Consider the following 21,890-nt stretch of genomic DNA (forward strand, 5'->3'; position numbering starts at 1 on the left):
AGCATGGACCAATCAGGAAGTGAGAATCACAGAGCTGTGCAGGAGGACAGTGACAGAAACTTCTCTATACAGAAGTGTGAATGGCAGTGTGAGTGCAGGCACATTATAGCAGCAGTGTGTATAGCTGAGTGGAAGTGCAGGCACATTATAGCAGGAATGGAGAGGATGGGAAACACAATGGCTGACAGAGACTGCAGGGAGCATAAAGGAATGAGTAGGAAATATGTGGGCACATATCTGCAACACTCTCTGTCCAGGAAGAGAGGGGTTACACTGTGAGCTCTTCTTGCAAAATGCTCTTAATCCAAGTTACTCCTAAACCAAGGTACCACTGTATATAAAATGATACTTGTCAGCTCTCCTGGATTACTTACTGGAATGATGCAGCCAACGCACCAAGCTGACCACTACTTACTGACCATGAGGTGTGGATCTTAAAACGTTGGTTCTAGTGAACACTGTTAAAGGGGTACTCCAGCGTGGGGGCACTTTTGCGCTGGGACCAGGGACGAGGTGGCGAAGGGAAAAGACGTCCACTCACCTCCCCGATTCCAGCGGCGGGTCCCGCATCGCGGCGCTCCGGTGCCCGGCCGCTTCCGGGTGTCTGACGCGGGCCCGAGACTTGACGTCTTAGGTCCGCTCAGCCACTCAGTTAAGGAGGCGGGATCCGGGATCCGCCGCTGGAACCGGGGAGGTGGGTGGACGTCTTTTCCCCGTCCCCAGCGCAAAAGTGCCCCCACGCTGGAGTACCCCTTTAACCATAAGATGGCTTTCGATAGAGGGGCATGTGACGTATACGTCACTTTGCATTCTCCACAGCGGCTTTTTGTCTCACCCCTATCCCCTCATAGACTGTAAGCTCTTGTGAGCGGGGTCTTTCTTCCACATTTGACCAATTAGTGTGTCATTTTGTCTGATTACAATAAATATTGTCTGTTTATGTACCCTGAGAATTGTAAATGCTGCAGAATATGTTGGTGTTATATAAATAAATATTATTCATGTAACTATTATTTAGCTTGTCAGTAATAATGCATACCTTTTTGGTCACTATAGCGAAATCTGTCCAGTGCAATATTAACGGCAATCTTCACCTCTTCATCTATACGAATATCTTTCAGCCCCTTTGCTTTTCCACATTTTAAAGCCTTTGGTTTTAAAACTATGCTAGGGCTTGGCGACATGCTGTTAGGACGAGACATTTTTACTGCACAAAAACAAAATAAATTGTACTGTAAAATCACAAAGTATTTATAGTTCACAATTTAGCAAGTTCACAGATTGTTAGCCATATTAACAAACAAGTATAGCATTAAACCCCAGGTGGTATTTTGTTGTGCAGTCGAGGGGGAAAAACTACCCCTTAGTACACACTTCTTTGAACACATCAACATCAGACATAGTGTGTGACACAAAGGCATTTCGCATGGGAGTCAGGGGCTTAGGTATTAACACCTCCCCGTGTATATCATCCAAAACATACAATTCCCCCACCTGCTTTTGCACTTTCATTAAAAAACTAAACTAACATGCATTTGCAAATGCGTAAGTTTTTGGCATCACTATGCAGACATCTAAACTGAATATTCACTCTTCAGTGATGAGCGCAACGGGATGTCACTGCAGAACACCGTCTCTATATTCATGCAGAGGGAAAGGCCAGAAAAGTGCAGTAGCCCCAACCCCAATGCACCAAAAGGGGAAATTTTATTAAATTGTATTCCCATAATACCAATATAAAAGACTTGGATACCCAAGATACTTGTATTACCAATTCTATATTTAAAGAATGCACAGATACATGATAGCCCCACAGCTCTCTATTTGCTGGTGGTAATAGCCACCTACACATGCTTTCAGTTCACCACTCACTTATGCCTCCAACTTAGGGCTCGGTGATATTGGCCTAAATCAATATCGCGGTTTATCGCACATGTAGCTGCGGTAACGATAATTGGACGATAACTATGACACGCCCCCTTTGTAAGCCACACCCTTTTACAAGCCACACCCACTTGGCCGTGCCAAACTGGGGATAGTTTGTTTCAATAAAGTAAAAAAAGGGAAAGTAATGAGCAGCTCAATGAGCAGCAACCCAAACTATGTGCACACTACAGGACGTGTATATACCGGTATATAGCTATGTACTATAGGTACCCAGAGTGTATATGATGGGTATATAGTATATACAGGTGACAGTACAGGGATGTACAGTATATATGATGGGTATATAGTATGTTATGTATAGGTGACAGTACAAAGGCACTGTTATGGGGACATTATGAGTGGCACATTATAGGGGGCTGTAGATGGCGCTGCACTGACACGCCGTGAAGATATCTCTCTCTCTCCTATCTATCTCCTCTACTATACGGGGAGGTGGGCAGCGGTGTATGGGTATACAGGGGGGCGGGCAGGGGTCTATGGGTATATGGGAGGCTGGCAGGGGTCTATGGGTATACGGGGGGAGCGGGCAGGGGTCTATGGGTATACAGGGGGGCGGGCATGGGTCTATGGGTGTATGGGTATACAGGGGGGAGGGCAGGGGTGTATGGGTATACAGGGGGAGGGAAGGGGTGTATGGGTATACAGGGGGGCAGGCAGGGGTGTATGGGTATACAGGGGGGGCGGGCAGGGGTCTATGGGTATATGGGAGGCGGGCAGGGGTCTATGGGTATACGGGGGGAGCGGGCAGGGGTCTATGGGTATACAGGGGGGCGGGCATGGGTCTATGGGTGTATGGGTATACAGGGGGGAGGGCAGGGGTGTATGGGTATACAGGGGGAGGGAAGGGGTGTATGGGTATACAGGGGGGCGGGCAGGGGTGTATGGGTATACAGGGGGGTGGGCAGGGGTGTATGGGTATACAGGGGGGCGGGCAGGGGTGTATGGGTATACAGGGGGGCGGGCAGGGGCGTATGGGTATACAGGGGGGGGCAGGGGTGTATGGGTTTATGGTTATACAGGGGGTCGGGCAGGGGTGTATGGGTATACAGGGGGGGGCGGGCAGGGGTCTATGGGTATACAGGGGGGGTGGGCAGGGGTCTATGGGTATACAGGGGGGCGGGCAGGGGTGTATGGGTATACAGTATACAGGGGGCGGGCAGGGGTCTATTGGTATACAGGGGGGCGGGCAGGAGTCTATGGGTATGGGACCTGTAGTTCCCTCAGTAACAGTACGGGACTGTAACATAGGAAGAATAATGGGCTGCAGCAGGCAGCAGACCACACACAGCAATAACTTCTCCTGCCTGCTGCAGCCCATTATTCCTCCTATGTTACAGCCCTGTACTGTTACTGAGGGGACTACAGGACAGCCGCCCCCATGTACTGCTCCTCTACCTTCAGCTCTGACATGGCCGCTACCCTGCACACACAGGACAACGTGTGCAGCGCTCGTTCGCCGGCCGGGGGGGGGGGGGGTGTCGGGGGACCGGTACCAGTCCCGACCGAGTGCCCTTCTCCCCCGGCCAGCAAGCGCTGCACGTTAATGTTCTGTGTGTGCAGGTACGCCGGGCGGGACGGGGGAGGGCGGGTGCTCGGACGGGATGGGTGCGGGGGGATGGCTGTGCACTCAGGAATATTCTCCCCTGGACCCTGCTGCTCCTCCACTTCCCGCGCGCACACCGGCGTCCCTGCACAAACAGGACATTAAAGTGCAGCGCTCGCCGGCGCTCGGACGGTACTGGTGCCGGTTCCCCCCCTCACCCCCCGGCCGGCGAGCGCTGCACGTTAATGTCCTGTGTGCAAGGACGCCAGACGGGACGGGGGGAGGTCGGGCGCTCGGACTGGACGGGTGCGGGGGGAAGGCTGTGTACTCGGGCATTCTCACCTGGGCCCTGCTGCTCCTCCACCTCCCGCTCCAATTCCGGCGTCCCTGCACACAACGTGCAGCAATCACGCCGGGCCGCGAGTTTGTGTGCAGGAGCTCTCTGGGAGATAAAAATACAAAATTACCGCAGATAACATCCTGGCTAAGTTGAGGTCGGTTAACCGACGCCAGTGACGGTATCGGTATTTTTGCGGTATACCGCCTAGCTCTACTCCAACTACACTAACACACGCAAGGTCCAAACCTGGGACTTCCCGGGATCCTGCAGAGGGAGAAGCCAAATCGTATGACGTCACCTGGAAGCCTAACACATACAATGGAATACAACAGGAATAGCAACCATCACTGAACTAGGTAAAGAAGCAAACCCCTGGGGTGTATTTATAACATCTATAATATTTGACAATAATTGAAACAAGGACACATTATTATTGTAAATCATATGCCGCATCACCTGCAGTACATGAAGATAACATGAATAATAACGCAGATCTTTAATGAACCAGAGCTAAAATATATAAAAAAAATTACATTACATCATAAGGATAAATTTATTGGTCAAAACTGTACAAGGAGGATCTAATACCCGGTTGCACCACCTCTAGCATGGACAAAATATGAGATATGGCTGGGCATGGAGGCATACGGTCCTATGCAGCCACATGGATTAATACGCAGAGCGTTTGGGTTCAGATAACGAACATTTTGACAGGTTGTCTCAATGCTATGAAATCAGCGGAGTGGCTGCGTAAATGCTCATAACTCTGCACCACAAAACCTCAGTGATGTAAGGGGCCAGCCTTCAAGAAGAGTGGGATACCATGTCTCAGCAATAAGACGACTTGTGAACAGCAGGAGACGTCGATGTCAAGCTGTAATTAATGCTCAAGGGCACATGACAAGTTATTGAGACACTGACATTTTGTTGGAGTATCCCACCACTGGTGTTGGCTTTGTTCTGAATGTTAAATTTTTTGAGATAAAGAAATCACCACAGCTGCTTCTGCTTAAATGCCCGATAATATAGTATCACTGTAGCGTGAACTTTTTACCTTTTTCATAAGTTTCTCTCACAAGTCAAATATCCCCAACTCTTTGTGAGGAGTGTATATTACAGTAAACACAAAGGTGACACGCATACACTATTAGGCCATGTTCCCACATAGTAGACATAGACACTTGCCATTCCAGCTAGATGATCTTCACTGCCGCTGAATTCGGATGCGGGCACATCAGTGTGCGCCCGCATCCGAATTCCCTGCACGCTCCATTGTGTGCACTGACAAGTTCTCAGCGGCCGCTATTCAATGATTAGCGACCGCAGAAAACTGACATGTCAGTTTTTTGCGGCGCCGCTAGGGATCCTGGGCAGGGTGTATACCATGTGTGTACACTCTGGCCGGGATTCCATAAATGGCAGCACTATGTAAGTTCTGTAGCAATCACAGCCATTGTTGCAAATCGGCAACAAAGGCCGTGATTTCAACGGAAGTTATGTAGTATGAGCATAGCCTAAAGGGTGTTTACCATACTGGAGGACACTATTATGGATGACAGGTATACATTATTATGAATATATGTACATGTGTAACATATTCATCTATGTGTATCTACAAGTGTGCACCTATCACCTGTACATCCATAAGAGTGTACACTTGTCCCATATACATCCATATCTGTACGCTTGTCACCCTCTACATCAGTAACAGTGTACGCCTGACACATCTACATCTGTAATAGTGTAAGCCTGTCACATCTACAACCATAATAGTGTACATCTGTCACCCATACATCCATAATAGTGTAAGCCTGTCACATATTCCTATATATTAGTGTAAGCCTGTCACATATTCCTATATATTAGTGTAAGCCTGTCACATATTCCTAAATAATAGTTTAAGCCTGTCACATATTCCTACATAATAGTGTAAGCCTGTCACATATTCCTAAATAATAGTGTAAGCCTGTCACATATTCCTACATAATAGTGTAAGCCTGTCACATATTCCTACATAATAGTGTAAGCCTGTCACATATTCCTACATAATAGTGTAAGCCTGTCACATCTACATTAATAATAGTGTAAGCCTGTCACTTTTTTTTTTTTTTTTTTTAAATAGTTTTTTATTGCAAAATTTCATATATTCCCAGATACATAACAATAAGAGAGATAGTTTACATAAAACAAAATGTCACCATGCCTAGTGTGTAACATACATATACAGAAAGCGGGCCCTGGCCTAATAGGCCGTGACCTCCACCTATCCTATACATCAAATCTCTATGCTAGAAACAGATCACATTAATATACCTTGTGTTCACTAACCATCGTACTTAGGCATAGAAAGAGCTCAAACAAGATTTTTCTCCAAACATAATCGTAATATCGTAGGGTTTAAACATAGGCACAGTGAACATTAATAATCCAGATTCCCCCCCCCCCCCCCCCCCCCCTTTAAAGCAGCAGTGGTGCAGGAAAGAAGAAAAAAGGGGGGGGGGAGGAGAAACAAACAAACCTCGCAGTTGACTACTTACTCCACTATTCTACTAATGCCTCCTAGTCTAGTCCAGCCATCCCCTCCAGATAAGCCTGTCACATTTACATTAATAATAGTGTAAGCCTGCTACATATTCCTACATAGTAGTGTAAGCCTGTCACATCTACATTAATAATAGTGTAAGCCTGTCACATATTCCTACATAGTAGTGTAAGCCTGTCACATCTACATTAATAATAGTGTAAGCCTGTCACATATTCCTACATAATAGTGTAAGCCTGTCACATATCCCTACATAATAGTGTAAGCCTGTCACATTTACATTAATAAATGTGTAAGCCTGTCACATATTCCTACCTAGTAGTGTAAGCCTGTCATATATTTCTATATATTAGTGTAAGCCTGTCACATATTCCTACATAATAGTGTAAGCCTGTCACATATTCCTATATAGTAGTGTAAGCCTGTCACATATTCCTACATAAGGCTATGTTCACACTACGTATATTTGAGGCTGTATATTTGAGGCTGTATAGCAACCAAAACAAGGAGTAGATTGAAAACACAGAAAGGCTCTGTTCACATAATGTTGTAATTGAGTGGATGGCCGTCATTTAATGGAAAATATTTGCTGTTATTTTAAAACAACGGCTGTTATATTGAAATAATGGCAGTTATTTACCGTTATATGGCGGCCATCCACTCAATTTCACCATTGTGTGGACAGAGCCTTTCTGTGTTTTTAATCCACTCCTGGTTTTGGTTGTTATGAGGACCTGACATCCTCAAATATACATAGTGTGAACCCAGCCTAATAGTGTAAGCCTGTCACATATTCCTACATAATAGTGTAAGCCTGTCACATATTGCTATATAGTAGTGTAAGCCTGTCACATATACCTATATAGTAGTCTAAGCCTGTCACATATTCCTACATAGCAGTGTAAGCCTGTCACATATTTGTGTAAGCCTGTCACATATTCCTATATATTAGTGTAAGCCTGTCACATATTCCTACATAATAGTGTAAGCCTGTCACATATTGCTATATAGTAGTGTAAGCCTGTCACATATACCTATATAGTAGTCTAAGCCTGTCACATATTCCTACATAGCAGTGTAAGCCTGTCACATATTTGTGTAAGCCTGTCACATATTCCTATATATTAGTGTAAGCCTGTCACATATTCCTACATAATAGTGTAAGCCTGTCACATATATATAGTAGTGTAAGCCTGTCACATATTCCTACATAATAGTGTAAGCCTGTCACATATTCCTATATAGTAGTGTAAGCCTGTCACATATTCCTACATAGCAGTGTAAGCCTGTCACATATTCGTGTAAACCTGTCACATATTCCTATATATTAGTGTAAGCCTGTCACATATTCCTACATAGTAGAGTAAGCCTGTCACATATTCCTACATAATAGTGTAAGCCTGTCACATATTCCTACATAATAGTGTAAGCCTGTCACATATTCCTACATAATAGTGTAAGCCTGTCACATATTCCTACATAATAGTGTAAGCCTGTCACATATTCCTACATAATAGTGTAAGCCTGTCACATATTCCTACATAATAGTGTAAGCCTGTCACATATTCCTACATAGTAGAGTAAGCCTGTCACATATTCCTACATAATAGTGTAAGCCTGTCACATATTCCTACATAATAGTGTAAGCCTGTCACATATTCCTACATAATAGTGTAAGCCTGTCACATATTCCTACATAATAGTGTAAGCCTGTCACATATATTTCTATATAGTAGTGTAAGCCTGTCACATATTCCTACATAATAGTGTAAGCCTGTCACATATTGCTATATAGTAGTGTAAGCCTGTCACATATACCTATATAGTAGTCTAAGCCTGTCACATATTCCTACATAGCAGTGTAAGTCTGTCACATATTTGTGTAAGCCTGTCACATATTCCTATATATTAGTGTAAGCCTGTCACATATTCCTACATAATAGTGTAAGCCTGTCACATATTCCTATATAGTAGTGTAAGCCTGTCACATATTCCTACATAGCAGTGGAAGCCTGTCACATATTCGTGTAAACCTGTCACATATTCCTATATATTAGTGTAAGCCTGTCACATATTCCTACATAGTAGAGTAAGCCTGTCACATATTCCTACATAATAGTGTAAGCCTGTCACATATTCCTACATAATAGTGTAAGCCTGTCACATATTCCTACATAATAGTGTAAGCCTGTCACATACTGCTATATAGTAGTGTAAGCCTGTCAGATATACCTATATACTAGTGTAAGCCTGTCACATATTCCTACATAGCAGTGTAAGCCTGTCACATATTCGTGTAAACCTGTCACATATTCCTATATATTAGTGTAAACCTGTCACATATTCCTACATAATAGTGTAAGCCTGTCACATATTCCTACATAATAGTGTAAGCCTGTCACATATTCCTACATAATAGTGTAAGCCTGTCACATATTGCTATATAGTAGTGTAAGCCTGTCACATATACCTATGTAGTAGTGTAAGCCTGTCACATATTCCTACATAATAGTGTAAGCCTGTCACATATTCCTACATAATAGTGTAAGCCCGTCACATATTCCTACATAAGGCTATGTTCACACTACGTATATTTGAGGCTGTATTTGGTCCTCAAGTCAGATCCTCATAGCAACCAAAACCAGGAGTGGATTAAAAACACAGAAAGGATCTGTTCACACAATGTTGTAATTGAGTGGATGGCCGCCATTTAACCCCTTAACGACATCGGGCGTATGTGTACGCCCCCGCAGCCTGGTACTTAACGCAAACGGGCGTACACATACGCCCGATGTTTACCAGATCGCTGTGTGTAAACACACGGCGATCCGGTAACGATGGCTGCTGTAATACACAGCAGACCATGGTAGCTTGTCAGCACGGGGGGTGGATTACACCCCCCGTGCAGACGATCGCTGTAATTGGCTGATTTATTCAAATCAGCCAACTACAGCAATTTTCCGGTTCCCGGGTCATCGGTGACCCGGGGCCCCGGAATTTAATGGTGATTGGTGCTGTACGAGACAGCACCAATCACCATTACTGTATATACTGGAGGGGGCCATGGTGCCACCCCCCAGATCGCCGCTATTGGCCGGACAAGCCCGGCCGGCCAATAGCGACGATCAAAGTAAAAATAAATATTATTACTTTTCTCTACACCCCTCAGCTAGTTAGCCAAGAGGTGCAGAGAAAGTGTGTGTGGTGTGCAGGCACCATACTCACCGGATCCCGTCGTCCGGACGGAAGATCTGCGGTCCCGCGGCGTCCACGTGATTTTCCGCTCGGCTCCTGTCGGTTTCGCTCGGCTCTCGTCGGCTTTCGTCGTTTTTCTTTGGATATCTTCGTCCAGGTACTTGTACTGCCCCCTAGCGGCTGACTAGTGTATATAATACACTAATCAGTGGCTTTGGAGTAAAGAGGTTGTTTTTTATGGTTTCTTTTGCGCCCTTCCACCGATGAGTGCTGATCAGCATCGCACGTAAGTGCGCCGCTGATCAGCAACTCCTCTTTTTTGGCATAGGTTTTCCCCCCCCCCCTTTTTTTTTTTCTATATCCTACCGCCACTGTCTGCTGATAAGTACCGCACATAAGTGCGGCATTTATCAGCAACTCCTTTTTTGGCGTAGGTTTCCCCCCCCCCTTACTGTGAAAAACACGTATAAAACACTACATTACACTACACTACCCCACATTACACATTACACTACTTGAAATAAAGTTTTACACTACACCACTACACTACATCACATTTACATACCCCCCATACACCAATCCCCGAATAATGTCCCAGAGAGTGTTTTCGGTGGAGGAGCCATACGCGCTTATTGCCTCCAACACCGAAACAGCCAGTGAGGATGAATGGGGGGATCCTTCTTTCCTCCATTCATCCTCATCATCATTATCATCATCATCATCATCCAGTGATGATGACTATCGACCTAAGCGTCCAAGGAGGACGCCTCGGGCTGCCCGCCAGACACGTCATCCCATCCCGCCCCCTGCTCCCCAGACAGGTGACCCCATCCCGTCCCCTGCTCCCCAGACACGTCATCCCAACCCACCCCCCGCCCCCCAGACACGTCATCCCATACCGCCCCCTGCCCCCCAGACAGGTGACCCCATCCTGCCCCCCGCCCCCCAGATAGGTGACCCCATCTGGACCCCAGACCCCCAAAATTATCAGCCCTGGATTCCTGGCTTTATGGCAACGGCGGGAATCCAAATTAACCCCACAGGTCTCAGAGAAATAGACTTTTTCAAGCTCTATTTCTCTGATGACCTTATCAATTTGATGGTGGCGTAAACAAACCTGTACGCGCACCAATTTATAGCCCAGAACCCCTCCTCTTCTTTTGCTAGGCCCATGGCGTGGACCCCTACTGATGCAGCCGAAATGACTAAATTTTGGGGGCTCCTGCTGCACATGGGCCTAGTAAAAAAAACTACAATTCGGCAATACTGGAGTGGGGATATTATATATAATACCCCACTTTACAGTATGGCCATGGGACGGTTTCGATTCGAAGCCCTCCTAAAATTCTTGCATTACAATGACAATGCAAGGTGCCCCCCACGAGATGATCCCTCGTATGACCGACTGTACAAAGTACGGCCGGTCATAGAGCACTTCTCAGCCAAATTTACTGAGATGTATATCCCAGAGAAATACATCTCAGTAGATGAGTCCCTCCTGAGCTTCAAAGGAAGACTCCATTTCCGCCAGTACCTTCCTAACAAAAGATCACGGTATGGCGTGAAACTATACAAACTCTGTGAGAGTACCTCAGGGTACACTTACAGATTTAGAGTATATGAGGGTAGGGACACCCAAATCCAGCCCCCAGAATGCCCCCCCATCCTCGGAGTTAGTGGGAAGATCGTTTGGGAACTGATCTTCCCAGTGCTGGATAAAGGTTATCACCTGTACGTTGATAACTTTTATACCAGCATCCCCCTGTTTCGGTCACTCGCTGCCCGAGCTACTGTAGCTTGCGGCACGATCCGAAAAAATCAAAGAGGTCTACCAAGTCACCCTGTTAGACAAGTAATGCCAAGGGGGGAGAGCAAGGCCTAAGCCTGTGACAATATGTTGTTGGTCAAATATAAGGACAAACGCGATGTCCTTATTTTGACCACAATTCACAGGAATAGCACCACCCCTGTCACTGTACGTGGTACCACAAACGTGGTGAACAAACCTGATTGTATTCTAGAGTACAATCAGTATATGGGAGGAGTTGAAATTTTTCACTTTCACGTTACATTGTTCCCTATTTGTGCCCGTCACCAGTGTGGTCCATATGCTCACTGCACCCCTTGTTAGATTCCTTGAGTGGTGTAGTTTCCAAAATGGGGTCACTTGTGGCGGTTTACCATTGTCCTGGTAGCATAGGGCCTCTGTAAATGCAACATGGCCCTTGAAATCCATTTCAGCCAAATCCAGCCTCCAAAAGCCAAATAGTGCACCTTCCCATTTGAGGCTCGTCTTGCGGCCGCATGGCGCTTTATGTGCACATGTGGGGTATTTCTGTACTCGGGACAAACTGCTCTACACGTTTTGTGGGTTTTTTCTCTTTTAAACCCTTGTGAAAATTAAACATTCACAGCTAGGCCAATGTTTTAGTGTTAAAAATTTTATTTTTACACAACATCGTTGATCTAGTCTTGACATTTCTCATTTGCACAAGGGGTTAAAAGAGAAGAAACAGAACAAAACATGTAGAGAAATTTCCCCCGAGTACGGAAATACCCCACATGTTGACCTAAGGCGCTATGCGGCCGCAAGACAAGCCTCCAATGGAAAGGAGCGCCATTTAGCTTTTTGGGGCTGGATTTGAGTAGAATGGATTTCGAGGGCCATGATGCATTTAAAAACTCCCTGTGTTGCCAAAACAGTGAACCCCCCCCACAAGTGACCCCATTATGGAAACTACACCCCTCAGGGAATGTAACAAGGGGTGTAGTGAGCATATGGACCCCACTGGTGACTGGCACAAATGTGGAACAATGTGGCGTGAAAATAAAATATTAAATTTTTTTACACTATAATGTTGGTTTAGCCTTGAATTTTTCATTTTCACAAGGGGTTAAAAGAGAAAAAAAACACAATGTGTAGAGCAATTTCCCCCGGGTCCGTAAATACCCCACATGTGGACATAAAGCGCCATGTGGGCGCAGGGCAAGCCTCCGAAGAGAAGGAGCGCCATTTGGATTTTGGAAGCTGGATTTCACTAGAATGGATTTCAAGGGCCATGTCGCATTTACAGAGCCCTCGTGCTGCCAAGACACTGGAAACCCCCCACAAGTGACCCCATTCTGGAAACTACACCCCTCAAGGAATCTAACAAGGGGTGCAGTGAGGATATGGACCCCTTGATGATGGGCACATTTGTGCCATGAAAGTGAAAAAATGAAAATTTTCCCTTTCAGGTCACATTGTTCCACATTTGTGCCCGTCACCAGTGGGGTCCATATGCTCACTGCACCCCTTGTTAGATTCCATGAGGGGTGTAGTTTCCAGAATGGGGTCACTTGTGGGGGGTTTCCAGTGTCTTGGCAGCACGAGGGCTCTGTAAATGCGACATGGCCCTTGAAATCCTTTCCAGTGAAATTCAGCTTCCAAAATCCAATTGGCACTCCTTCCCTTTGGAGGCTCGTCCTGCGCCCCCTTGGCACTTTATCGCCACATGTGGGGTATTTCCGTACTCGGAAGAAAATTCGCTACACATTTTGTGTCTTTTTTTTCCTCTTATCCCTTTAAGAAAATGAAAAATTGAAGGCTAGAACAACGTTTTAGTGTAAAAAATATTTTTTTCTTTTTTCACGCCATATTGTTCAGAAAATCTGTGAAGCACCTGTGGGGTCCAGATGCTCACCGCACCCCTTGTTACATTCCTTGAGGGGTGTAGTTTTCTAAATGGTGTCCCTTTAGGGGTGTTTTTTAGGTTTTGGCACCCCAGAGCCTCTGCCAACCTGAAGTGGTACAGTCAAAAATGACCAAATATAACGGAGGCATTGAAATTCACTAGGCGCTCCCTTATATCTGAGGCTTGTGGTTGCGTCAAATAGCGCAATAGGGCCACATATGGGGTATTTCTATTAACTGCAGAAACGGGGCAATCAATATTGGGGTGAATTTCTCTGGTAATAGGTTTATAATTATGAAAAATATTGGATTACAATAAAATCTCTGCACAGAAAATTAAAATTTTCAAATTTCTTACACACTTGGCTTTTATTTCTGTGACTCCCCTAAAGGGTTAAAACACTTTCTGGATATGCTTTTGCAGAGTGTGGGGGGTGCAGTTTCTGAAATGGGGTGCTTTGTGGGGCTTTCTAACATACAGGCCCCTTAAATACACTTTAAACCTGAACAGGTCCCTAAAAATATCTGATTTTGAAATTTTACTGAAAATTTGAAAATTTGCTGCTAATATTTTAAGCTTCCTATTGTCTAAAAAAAATGAAAGATCGTTTAATAAATGCTGCCAACATAAAGTAGACATGTTGCTAATGCTATTTAATATATAATTTATGTGGTATAACCACTTTCTGTATAAGCAAAAAAGTTTCAAAGTTGGAAAAATGCATTTTTTCACATTATTTGGGGTTTTTTCATAAAGATTCGTTATGAGTATCGACTCCAATTTACCAGAAATGTAAAGTACAATATGTCACGAGAAAACAATCTCAGAATCAGCCGGATAGGTAAAAGCATCCCGAAGTTATTAATGAATAAAGTGACACTGGTCATATTCATAAAATTTGTCTATGTCATTAAGGCCATTTCAGGCTCTGTCCTTAAGGGGTTAATGGCAAATATTTGCTGTTATTTTAAAACAACGGCTGTTATATTGAAATAATGGCAGTTATTTACTGTTATATGGCGGCCATCCACTCAATTTCACCATTGTGTGGACAGAGCCTTTCTGTGTTTTTAATCCACTCCTGGTTTTGGTTGCTATGAGGCCTGAAATATACAGCCTCAAATATACGTAGTGTGAACCCAGCCTAATAGTGTAAGCCTGTCACATATACCTATATAGTAGTGTAAGCCTGTAACATATTCCTACATAGTAGTGTAAGCCTGTCACATATTCGTGTAAACCTGTCACATATTCCTAAATAGTAGTGTAAGCCAGTCACATATTATTGTAAGCCTGACACATATACCTATATAGTAGTGTAAGCCTGTCACATAAACCTATATAGTAGTGTAAGCCTGTCACATATTCCTACATAATAGTGTAAGCCTGTCACATATTCCTAAATAATAGTGTAAGCCTGTCACATATTCCTACATAATAGTGTAAGCCTGTCACATCTACATTAATAATAGTGTAAGCCTGCCACATTTACATTAATAATAGTGTAAGCCTGCCACATATTCCTACATAGTAGTGTAAGCCTGTCACATATTCCTACATAGTAGTGTAAACCTGTCACATATTCCTACCTAGTAGTGTAAGCCTGTCACATATTCCTACATAATAGTGTAAGCCTGTCACATATTCCTACATAATAGTGTAAGCCTGTCACATATTCCTACATAATAGTGTAAGCCTGCCACATATTCCTACATAATAGTGTAAGCCTGTCACATCTACATTAATAATAGTGTAAGCCTGCCACATTTACATTAATAATAGTGTAAGCCTGCCACATATTCCTACATAGTAGTGTAAGCCTGTCACATATTCCTACCTAGTAGTGTAAACCTGTCACATATTCCTACCTAGTAGTGTAAGCCTGTCACATATTCCTACATAATAGTGTAAGCCTGTCACATATTCCTACATAATAGTGTAAGCCTGTCACATATTCCTACATAATAGTGTAAGCCTGCCACATATTCCTACATAATAGTGTAAACCTGTCACATATTCCTACATAGTAGTTTAAGCCTGTCACATATTCCTAAATAATAGTGTAAGCCTGTCACATATTCCTACATAGTAGTGTAAACCTGTCACATATTCCTACATAGTAGTGTAAGCCAGTCACATATTATTGTAAGCCTGACACATATACCTATATAGTAGTGTAAGTCTGTCACATATACCTATATAGTAGTGTAAGCCTGCCACATATTCCTACATAATGGTGTAAGCCTGCCACATATTCCTACATAATAGTGTAAGCCTGCCATATATTCCTAAATAATAGTGTAAGCCTGCCACATATTCCTACATAATAGTGTAAGCCTGTCACATATTCCTACATAGTAGTGTAAGCCTGTCACATATTCCTACATAGTAGTGTAAGCCTGTCACATATTCCTACATAGTAGTGTAAACCTGTCACATATTCCTACCTAGTAGTGTAAGCCTGTCACATATTCCTACATAATAGTGTAAGCCTGTCACATATTCCTACATAATAGTGTAAGCCTGTCACATATTCCTACATAATAGTGTAAGCCTGTCACATATTCCTACATAGTAGTGTAAACCTGTCACATATTCCTACATAGTAGTGTAAGCCAGTCACATATTATTGTAAGCCTGACACATATACCTATATAGTAGTGTAAGTCTGTCACATATTCATATATAGTAGTGTAAGCCTGTCACATATTCCTACATAATAGTGTAAGCCTGTCACATATTCCTACATAATAGTGTAAGCCTGCCACATATTCCTACATAATAGTGTAAGCCTGTCACATATTCCTACATAATAGTGTAAGCCTGCCACATATTCCTACATAATAGTGTAAACCTGTCACATATTCCTACATAATAGTGTAAGCCTGTCACATATTCCTACATAGTAGTGTAAGCCTGTCACATATTCCTAAATAATAGTGTAAGCGTGTCACATATTCCTACATAGTAGTGTAAACCTGTCACATATTCCTACATAGTAGTGTAAGCCAGTCACATATTATTGTAAGCCTGTCACATATACCTATGTAGTAGTGTAAGCCTGTCACATATTGCTATATTTTAGTGTAAGCCTGTCACATATACCTACATAATAGTGTAAGCCTGTCACATATTCCTACATAATAGTGTAAGCCTGTCACATATTCCTACATAATAGTGTAAGCCTGCCACATATTCCTACATAATAGTGTAAACCTGTCACATATTCCTACATAATAGTGTAAGCCTGTCACATATTCCTACATAATAGTGTAAACCTGTCACATATTCCTACATAATAGTGTAAGCCTGTCACATATACCTATGTAGTAGTGTAAACCTGTCACATATACCTACATAATAGTGTAAGCCTGTCACATATACCTACATAATAGTGTAAGCCTGTCACATATACCTATGTAGTAGTGTAAGCCTGTCACATATTTCTATATGGTAGTGTAAGCCTGTCACATATTATTGTAAGCCTATCACATATACCTATATAGTAGTGTAAGCCTGTCACATATTCCTACATAATAGTGTAAGCCTGTCCCATATTCTTATATAGTAGTGTAAGCCTGTCCCATTTACATTAATACCAGTGTAATCCTGTCACAAGCCCCCCTCCCCGATGTGTGCCTGTCACCATCCCCCGAAGCCCCTCTTGGATACCGTCACCCCAATAACAGTGTCCATGGACACCCGCCCGCGCTCACCTCCAGGCAGCAGCAGCAGCTAGTTTCTTTTCTTAGTAAGGACCTTCTGACGTCGGGTGATCACGTGACACGAACAGTCACGTGCTACGGCATCCCGCGCGACCTAAAGTTCGCGAGACTGGCTGCAGAGCGATGTGCTGGCAGGGATAGTGTGTACTATGGTGTACGGACGGCAGTGTGTGTATTGGGGTTATGTACTACCTGGGATGACTGGTGTAATAAAGGAGATACGTCTCATGCGGGTCTGGGTTACAGTTTGGAGCTTTATTGGAGGGAGGTTAATGTGGTGTGGAGGGGAGTGGCAGTGAGGGCATTTCTGTATGCAGGGACTGGCAGTGAGGGCATTGCTGTATGCAGGATTGGCAGTGAGGGCATTGCTGTATGCAGGGACTGGCAGTGAGGGCATTTCTGTATGCAGGGACTGGCAGTGAGGGCATTGCTGTATGCAGGACTGGCAGTGAGGGCATTGCTGGGTGCAGGACTGGCAGTGAGGGCATTGCTGGGTGCAGGAGTGGCAGTGAGGGCATTGCTGGATGCAGGACTGGCAGTGAGGGCATTGCTGGGTGCAGGACTGGCAGTGAGGGCATTGCTGTATGCAGGACTGGCAGTGAGGGCATTGCTGGATGCAGAGACTGGCAGTGAGGGCATTGCTGGATGCAGAGACTGGCAGTGAGGGCATTGCTGTATGCAGGACTGGCAGTGAGGGCATTTCTGGATGCAGGAGTGGCAGTGAGGGCATTGCTGGATGCAGGACTGGCAGTGAGGGCATTGCTGTATGCAGGGACTGGCAGTGAGGGCATTGCTGTATGCAGGACTGGCAGTGAGGGCATTGCTGGGTGCAGGAGTGGCAGTAAGGGCATTTTTGTATGCAGGGACTGGCAGTGAGGGCATTGCTGTATGCAGGGACTGGCAGTGAGAGCATTGCTGGATGCAGGACTGGCAGTGAGAGCATTGCTGGATGCAGGACTGGCAGTGAGGGCATTGCTGGATGCAGGGACTGGCAGTGAGGGCATTGCTGGATGCAGGACTGGCAGTGAGGGCATTGCTGGATGCAGGGACTGGCAGTGAGGGCATTGCTGGATGCAGGACTGGCAGTGAGGGCATTGCTGGGTGCAGGAGTGGCAGTGAGGGCATTGCTGTGTGCAGGACTGGCAGTGAGGGCATTGCTGTGTGCAGAGACTGGCAGTGAGGGCATTGCATGGTGCAGGACTGGCAGTGAGGGCATTGCTGGGTGCAGGACTGGCAGTGAGGGCATTGCTGTATGCAGGGACTGGCAGTGAGGGCATTGCTGGATGCAGGACTGGCAGTGAGGGCATTGCTGGATGCAGGACTGGCAGTGAGGGCATTGCTGGGTGCAGGATTGGCAGTGAGAGCATTGCTGGATGCAGAGACTGGCAGTGAGGGCATTGCTGGATGCAGGGACTGGCAGTGAGGGCATTGCTGGATGCAGGACTGGCAGTGAGGGCATTGTATGCAGGACTGGCAGTGAGAGCATTGCTGTATGCAGGGACTGGCAGTGAGAGCATTGCTGGATGCAGGACTGGCAGTGAGAGCATTGCTGGATGCAGGACTGGCAGTGAGGGCATTGCTGGATGCAGGGACTGGCAGTGAGGGCATTGCTGGATGCAGGACTGGCAGTGAGGGCATTGCTGTATGCAGGACTGGCAGTGAGGGCATTGCTGTATGCAGGGACTGGCAGTGAGGGCATTGCTGGATGCAGGACTGGCAGTGAGGGCATTGCTGGATGCAGGACTGGCAGTGAGGGCATTGCTGGATGCAGGACTGGCAGTGAGGGCATTGCTGGGTGCAGGATTGGCAGTGAGAGCATTGCTGGATGCAGAGACTGGCAGTGAGGGCATTGCTGGATGCAGGGACTGGCAGTGAGGGCATTGCTGGATGCAGGACTGGCAGTGAGGGCATTGTTGTATGCAGGACTGGCAGTGAGAGCATTGCTGTATGCAGGGACTGGCAGTGAGAGCATTGCTGGATGCAGGACTGGCAGTGAGGGCATTGCTGGATGGATGCAGAGACTGGCAGTGAGGGCATTGCTGGATGCAGAGACTGGCAGTGAGGGCATTGCTGTATGCAGGGACTGGCAGTGAGGGCATTGCTGTATGCAGGGACTGGCAGTGAGGACATTGCTGTATGCAGGACTGGCAGTGAGGGCATTGCTGTGTGCAGGACTGGCAGTGAGGGCATTGCTGGATGCAGGACTGGCAGTGAGGGCATTGCTGGATGCAGGACTGGCAGTGAGGGCATTGCATGGTGCAGGATTGGCAGTGAGAGCATTGCTGGATGCAGAGACTGGCAGTGTGGGCATTGCTGGATGCAGGGACTGGCAGTGAGGGCATTGCTGGATGCAGGACTGGCAGTGAGGGCATTGTTGTATGCAGGACTGGCAGTGAGAGCATTGCTGGGTGCAGGACTGGCAGTGAGGGCATTGCTGGATGCAGGACTGGTAGTGAGGGCATTGCTGGATGCAGAGACTGGCAGTGAGGGCATTGCTGGATGCAGGGACTGGCAGTGAGAGCATTGCTGGATGCAGGACTGGCAGTGAGAGCATTGCTGGATGCAGGACTGGCAGTGAGGGCATTGCTGGATGCAGGGACTGGCAGTGAGGGCATTGCTGGATGCAGGACTGGCAGTGAGGGCATTGCTGGATGCAGGACTGGCAGTGAGGGCAATGCTGGATGCAGGGACTGGCAGTGAGGGCATTGCTGGATGCAGGACTGGCAGTGAGGGCATTGCTGGATGCAGGACTGGCAGTGAGGGCATTGCTGGATGCAGGACTGGCAGTGAGGGCATTGCTGGATGCAGGATTGGCAGTGAGGGCATTGCTGGGTGTAGGAGTGGCAGTGAGTGCATTGCTGTGTGCAGGACTGGCAGTGAGGGCATTGCTGTGTGCAGAGACTGGCAGTGAGGGCATTGCTGGGTGCAGGAGTGGCAGTGAGGGCATTGCTGTATGCAGGACTGGCAGTGAGAGCATTGCTGGGTGCAGGACTGGCAGTGAGGGCATTGCTGTATGCAGGACTGGGGGCACTTTGTATATGTGCGGGCATATAAATCTGCCTGTACATGAGGAATCTGATGTGCAATGCTTACACTCATATACTGTAGATGATCTGCAGCTAATCATGTGGATGTTAGTAATCCAAAGTGTATCACAATAGCAGGAACTGGTGTCAGAAAGTGCCAGAAATTTGTACTTTTTGTATATTAAAAAATCTCAAGTCTTTCTGTACTTATCAGCTGCTGTTTGTACTGCAGGAAGCAGGGTATTCTTCCAAGTCTGACACAGCACTCTCTGCTGCCACCTCTTTCCATGTCCAGAAACTCGACAGAGCAGTAGCAAATCCCCATAGTAAACCTCTCCTGCTCTCCAGACTGGAAATAATACCACTTCCTGCAGGACATACAGCAGCTGATAAGTACTACAAGACAAGTTTTTTTTAAGTAAATTACACATCTCTGGCACTTCGTAGCACCAGTTGATTTTAAAGTTGTTGTTTTTTTTCCTGAACTACCCCTTTAAATAACTCAAACTGGATCTATAGTGTCTTGGCATAGCTGCTTAAAGGGGTAGTGCGGCGCTAAAAAATTATTCACAGAATAACACACATTACAAAGTTATACAACTTTGTAATGTATGTTATGTCTGTGAATTGCCCCCTTCCCCGTGTCCCACCACCCCCGCCCGTGTACCCGGAAGTGTGTGGTGCATTATACATTACCTGATCCGTGTCGCGGTCGCGTCATCAGCTGCGATTGGCTGAGCATAACTGTGCTCAGCCAATCGCGGCTGAGCACAGTTATGACGCGGCGGAGGGGGGACCGCGGCAGCGATTCGGCCGTCCGCCCGAAGATGACGTTTGGCACAAGATGGCGGACGGCCTCGACACGGATCAGGTAATGTATAATGCACCACACACTTCCGGGTACACGGGTGGGGGGGGGGGGGATACGGGGAAGGGGGCGATTCACAGACATAACATACATTACAAAGTTGTATAACTTTGTAATGTGTGTTATTCTGTGAATAATTTTTTAGTGCCGCACTACCCCTTTAAATCAGCTACAGTCTGCTATGCACTGTGGAAAGGTTCTGCATGCCTCTTTTTATAGATTTCATGAGCCCTTTATAGCATATATAGAATATTTTTTGCCTGACACATGAATACTTTATGAACTCACCACTAGAGGGAGCTCCTTGACTTTCATATGCAGGGTCAGGATAAATCTCATGAGTATAGGGCTGCACAGGTTTTATACTGCAACAGCTGGAAGTCAACAGGGGAAAAAAAGTTCACTGATTCTGTATTTGTCACTAAAATGTTACCATCAAAAAATACTGTTTTAAGTGATTGTTTTATTTATTGCAGGAAGAATGCTGGTTAGCTTACTTGTCCCTGTGTGAAAAATTAAGGGTCCATTTACACAGAAAGATTATCTGCCAAAGATTTGAAGCCAAAGCCAGGAATAGACTATAAACAGAGATCAGGTCATAAAGAAAAGCCTGAGGTTTCTCCTCTTTTCAAATCCATTCCTGGCTTTGGCTTCAAATCTTTGGCAGATAATCTTTCTGTGTAAATGGACCCTTATGCTGGGTTTACACGGAGCGATTATCGGGCGAATTTTCGCGATAACGATCGAATTCGAACGATAATCGTACGTGTAAACATGTTCATAAATCGTCATTCACCGATCTCAAAAAATTCGCCGATCGTTCCGTGTAAACAGTCGTCGCGCGATAGTCCGGCCTCCCGCAGCCCCGCCCGCCGCACGGCCCCCCCGCTCATTTGCAGCCCCCTGCGCCGGTTCGATCGCCGCCCCGATCGCCTCCCACGCCGCCGCTTCGATCATCACCCCCGCAGCCCCGATCGCCACCCCCACCCGCCGCCGCTACGATTGGACATCCCCGATTCCCCTCTTCAGC

General features: G+C 45.9%; 1 protein-coding gene across 5 annotated transcripts in view; it reads right to left on the bottom strand.

The window, feature by feature from the left end:
• The window catches only part of YTHDC2 (YTH N6-methyladenosine RNA binding protein C2), a 72,525-nt gene extending 55,484 nt beyond the window's left edge, over positions 1–17,041 (bottom strand). For 4 of the 5 annotated variants that reach the window (XR_011362182.1, XM_069962699.1, XM_069962700.1 and 1 more), the window contains exons 1-2: positions 16,958–17,041; positions 1,040–1,207 (exon numbers count right to left, since the gene is read on the bottom strand). Coding sequence is in view for 4 of the 5 variants with exons in the window: in XM_069962699.1 (XP_069818800.1) it covers positions 1,040–1,202 (163 nt within the window). In the remaining variant the exon portion in view is untranslated. Of the gene's footprint in view, positions 1–1,039; positions 1,208–3,832; positions 3,929–16,957 lie in introns of those variants that run through there. The other variant, XM_069962698.1, reaches the window with a different exon arrangement.
• Between the last annotated feature and the right edge of the window lie 4,849 nt (positions 17,042–21,890).

This window comes from Dendropsophus ebraccatus, chromosome 3, assembly GCF_027789765.1.
Source record: "Dendropsophus ebraccatus isolate aDenEbr1 chromosome 3, aDenEbr1.pat, whole genome shotgun sequence".
NCBI classification, from domain to species: Eukaryota; Metazoa; Chordata; class Amphibia; order Anura; family Hylidae; genus Dendropsophus; species Dendropsophus ebraccatus.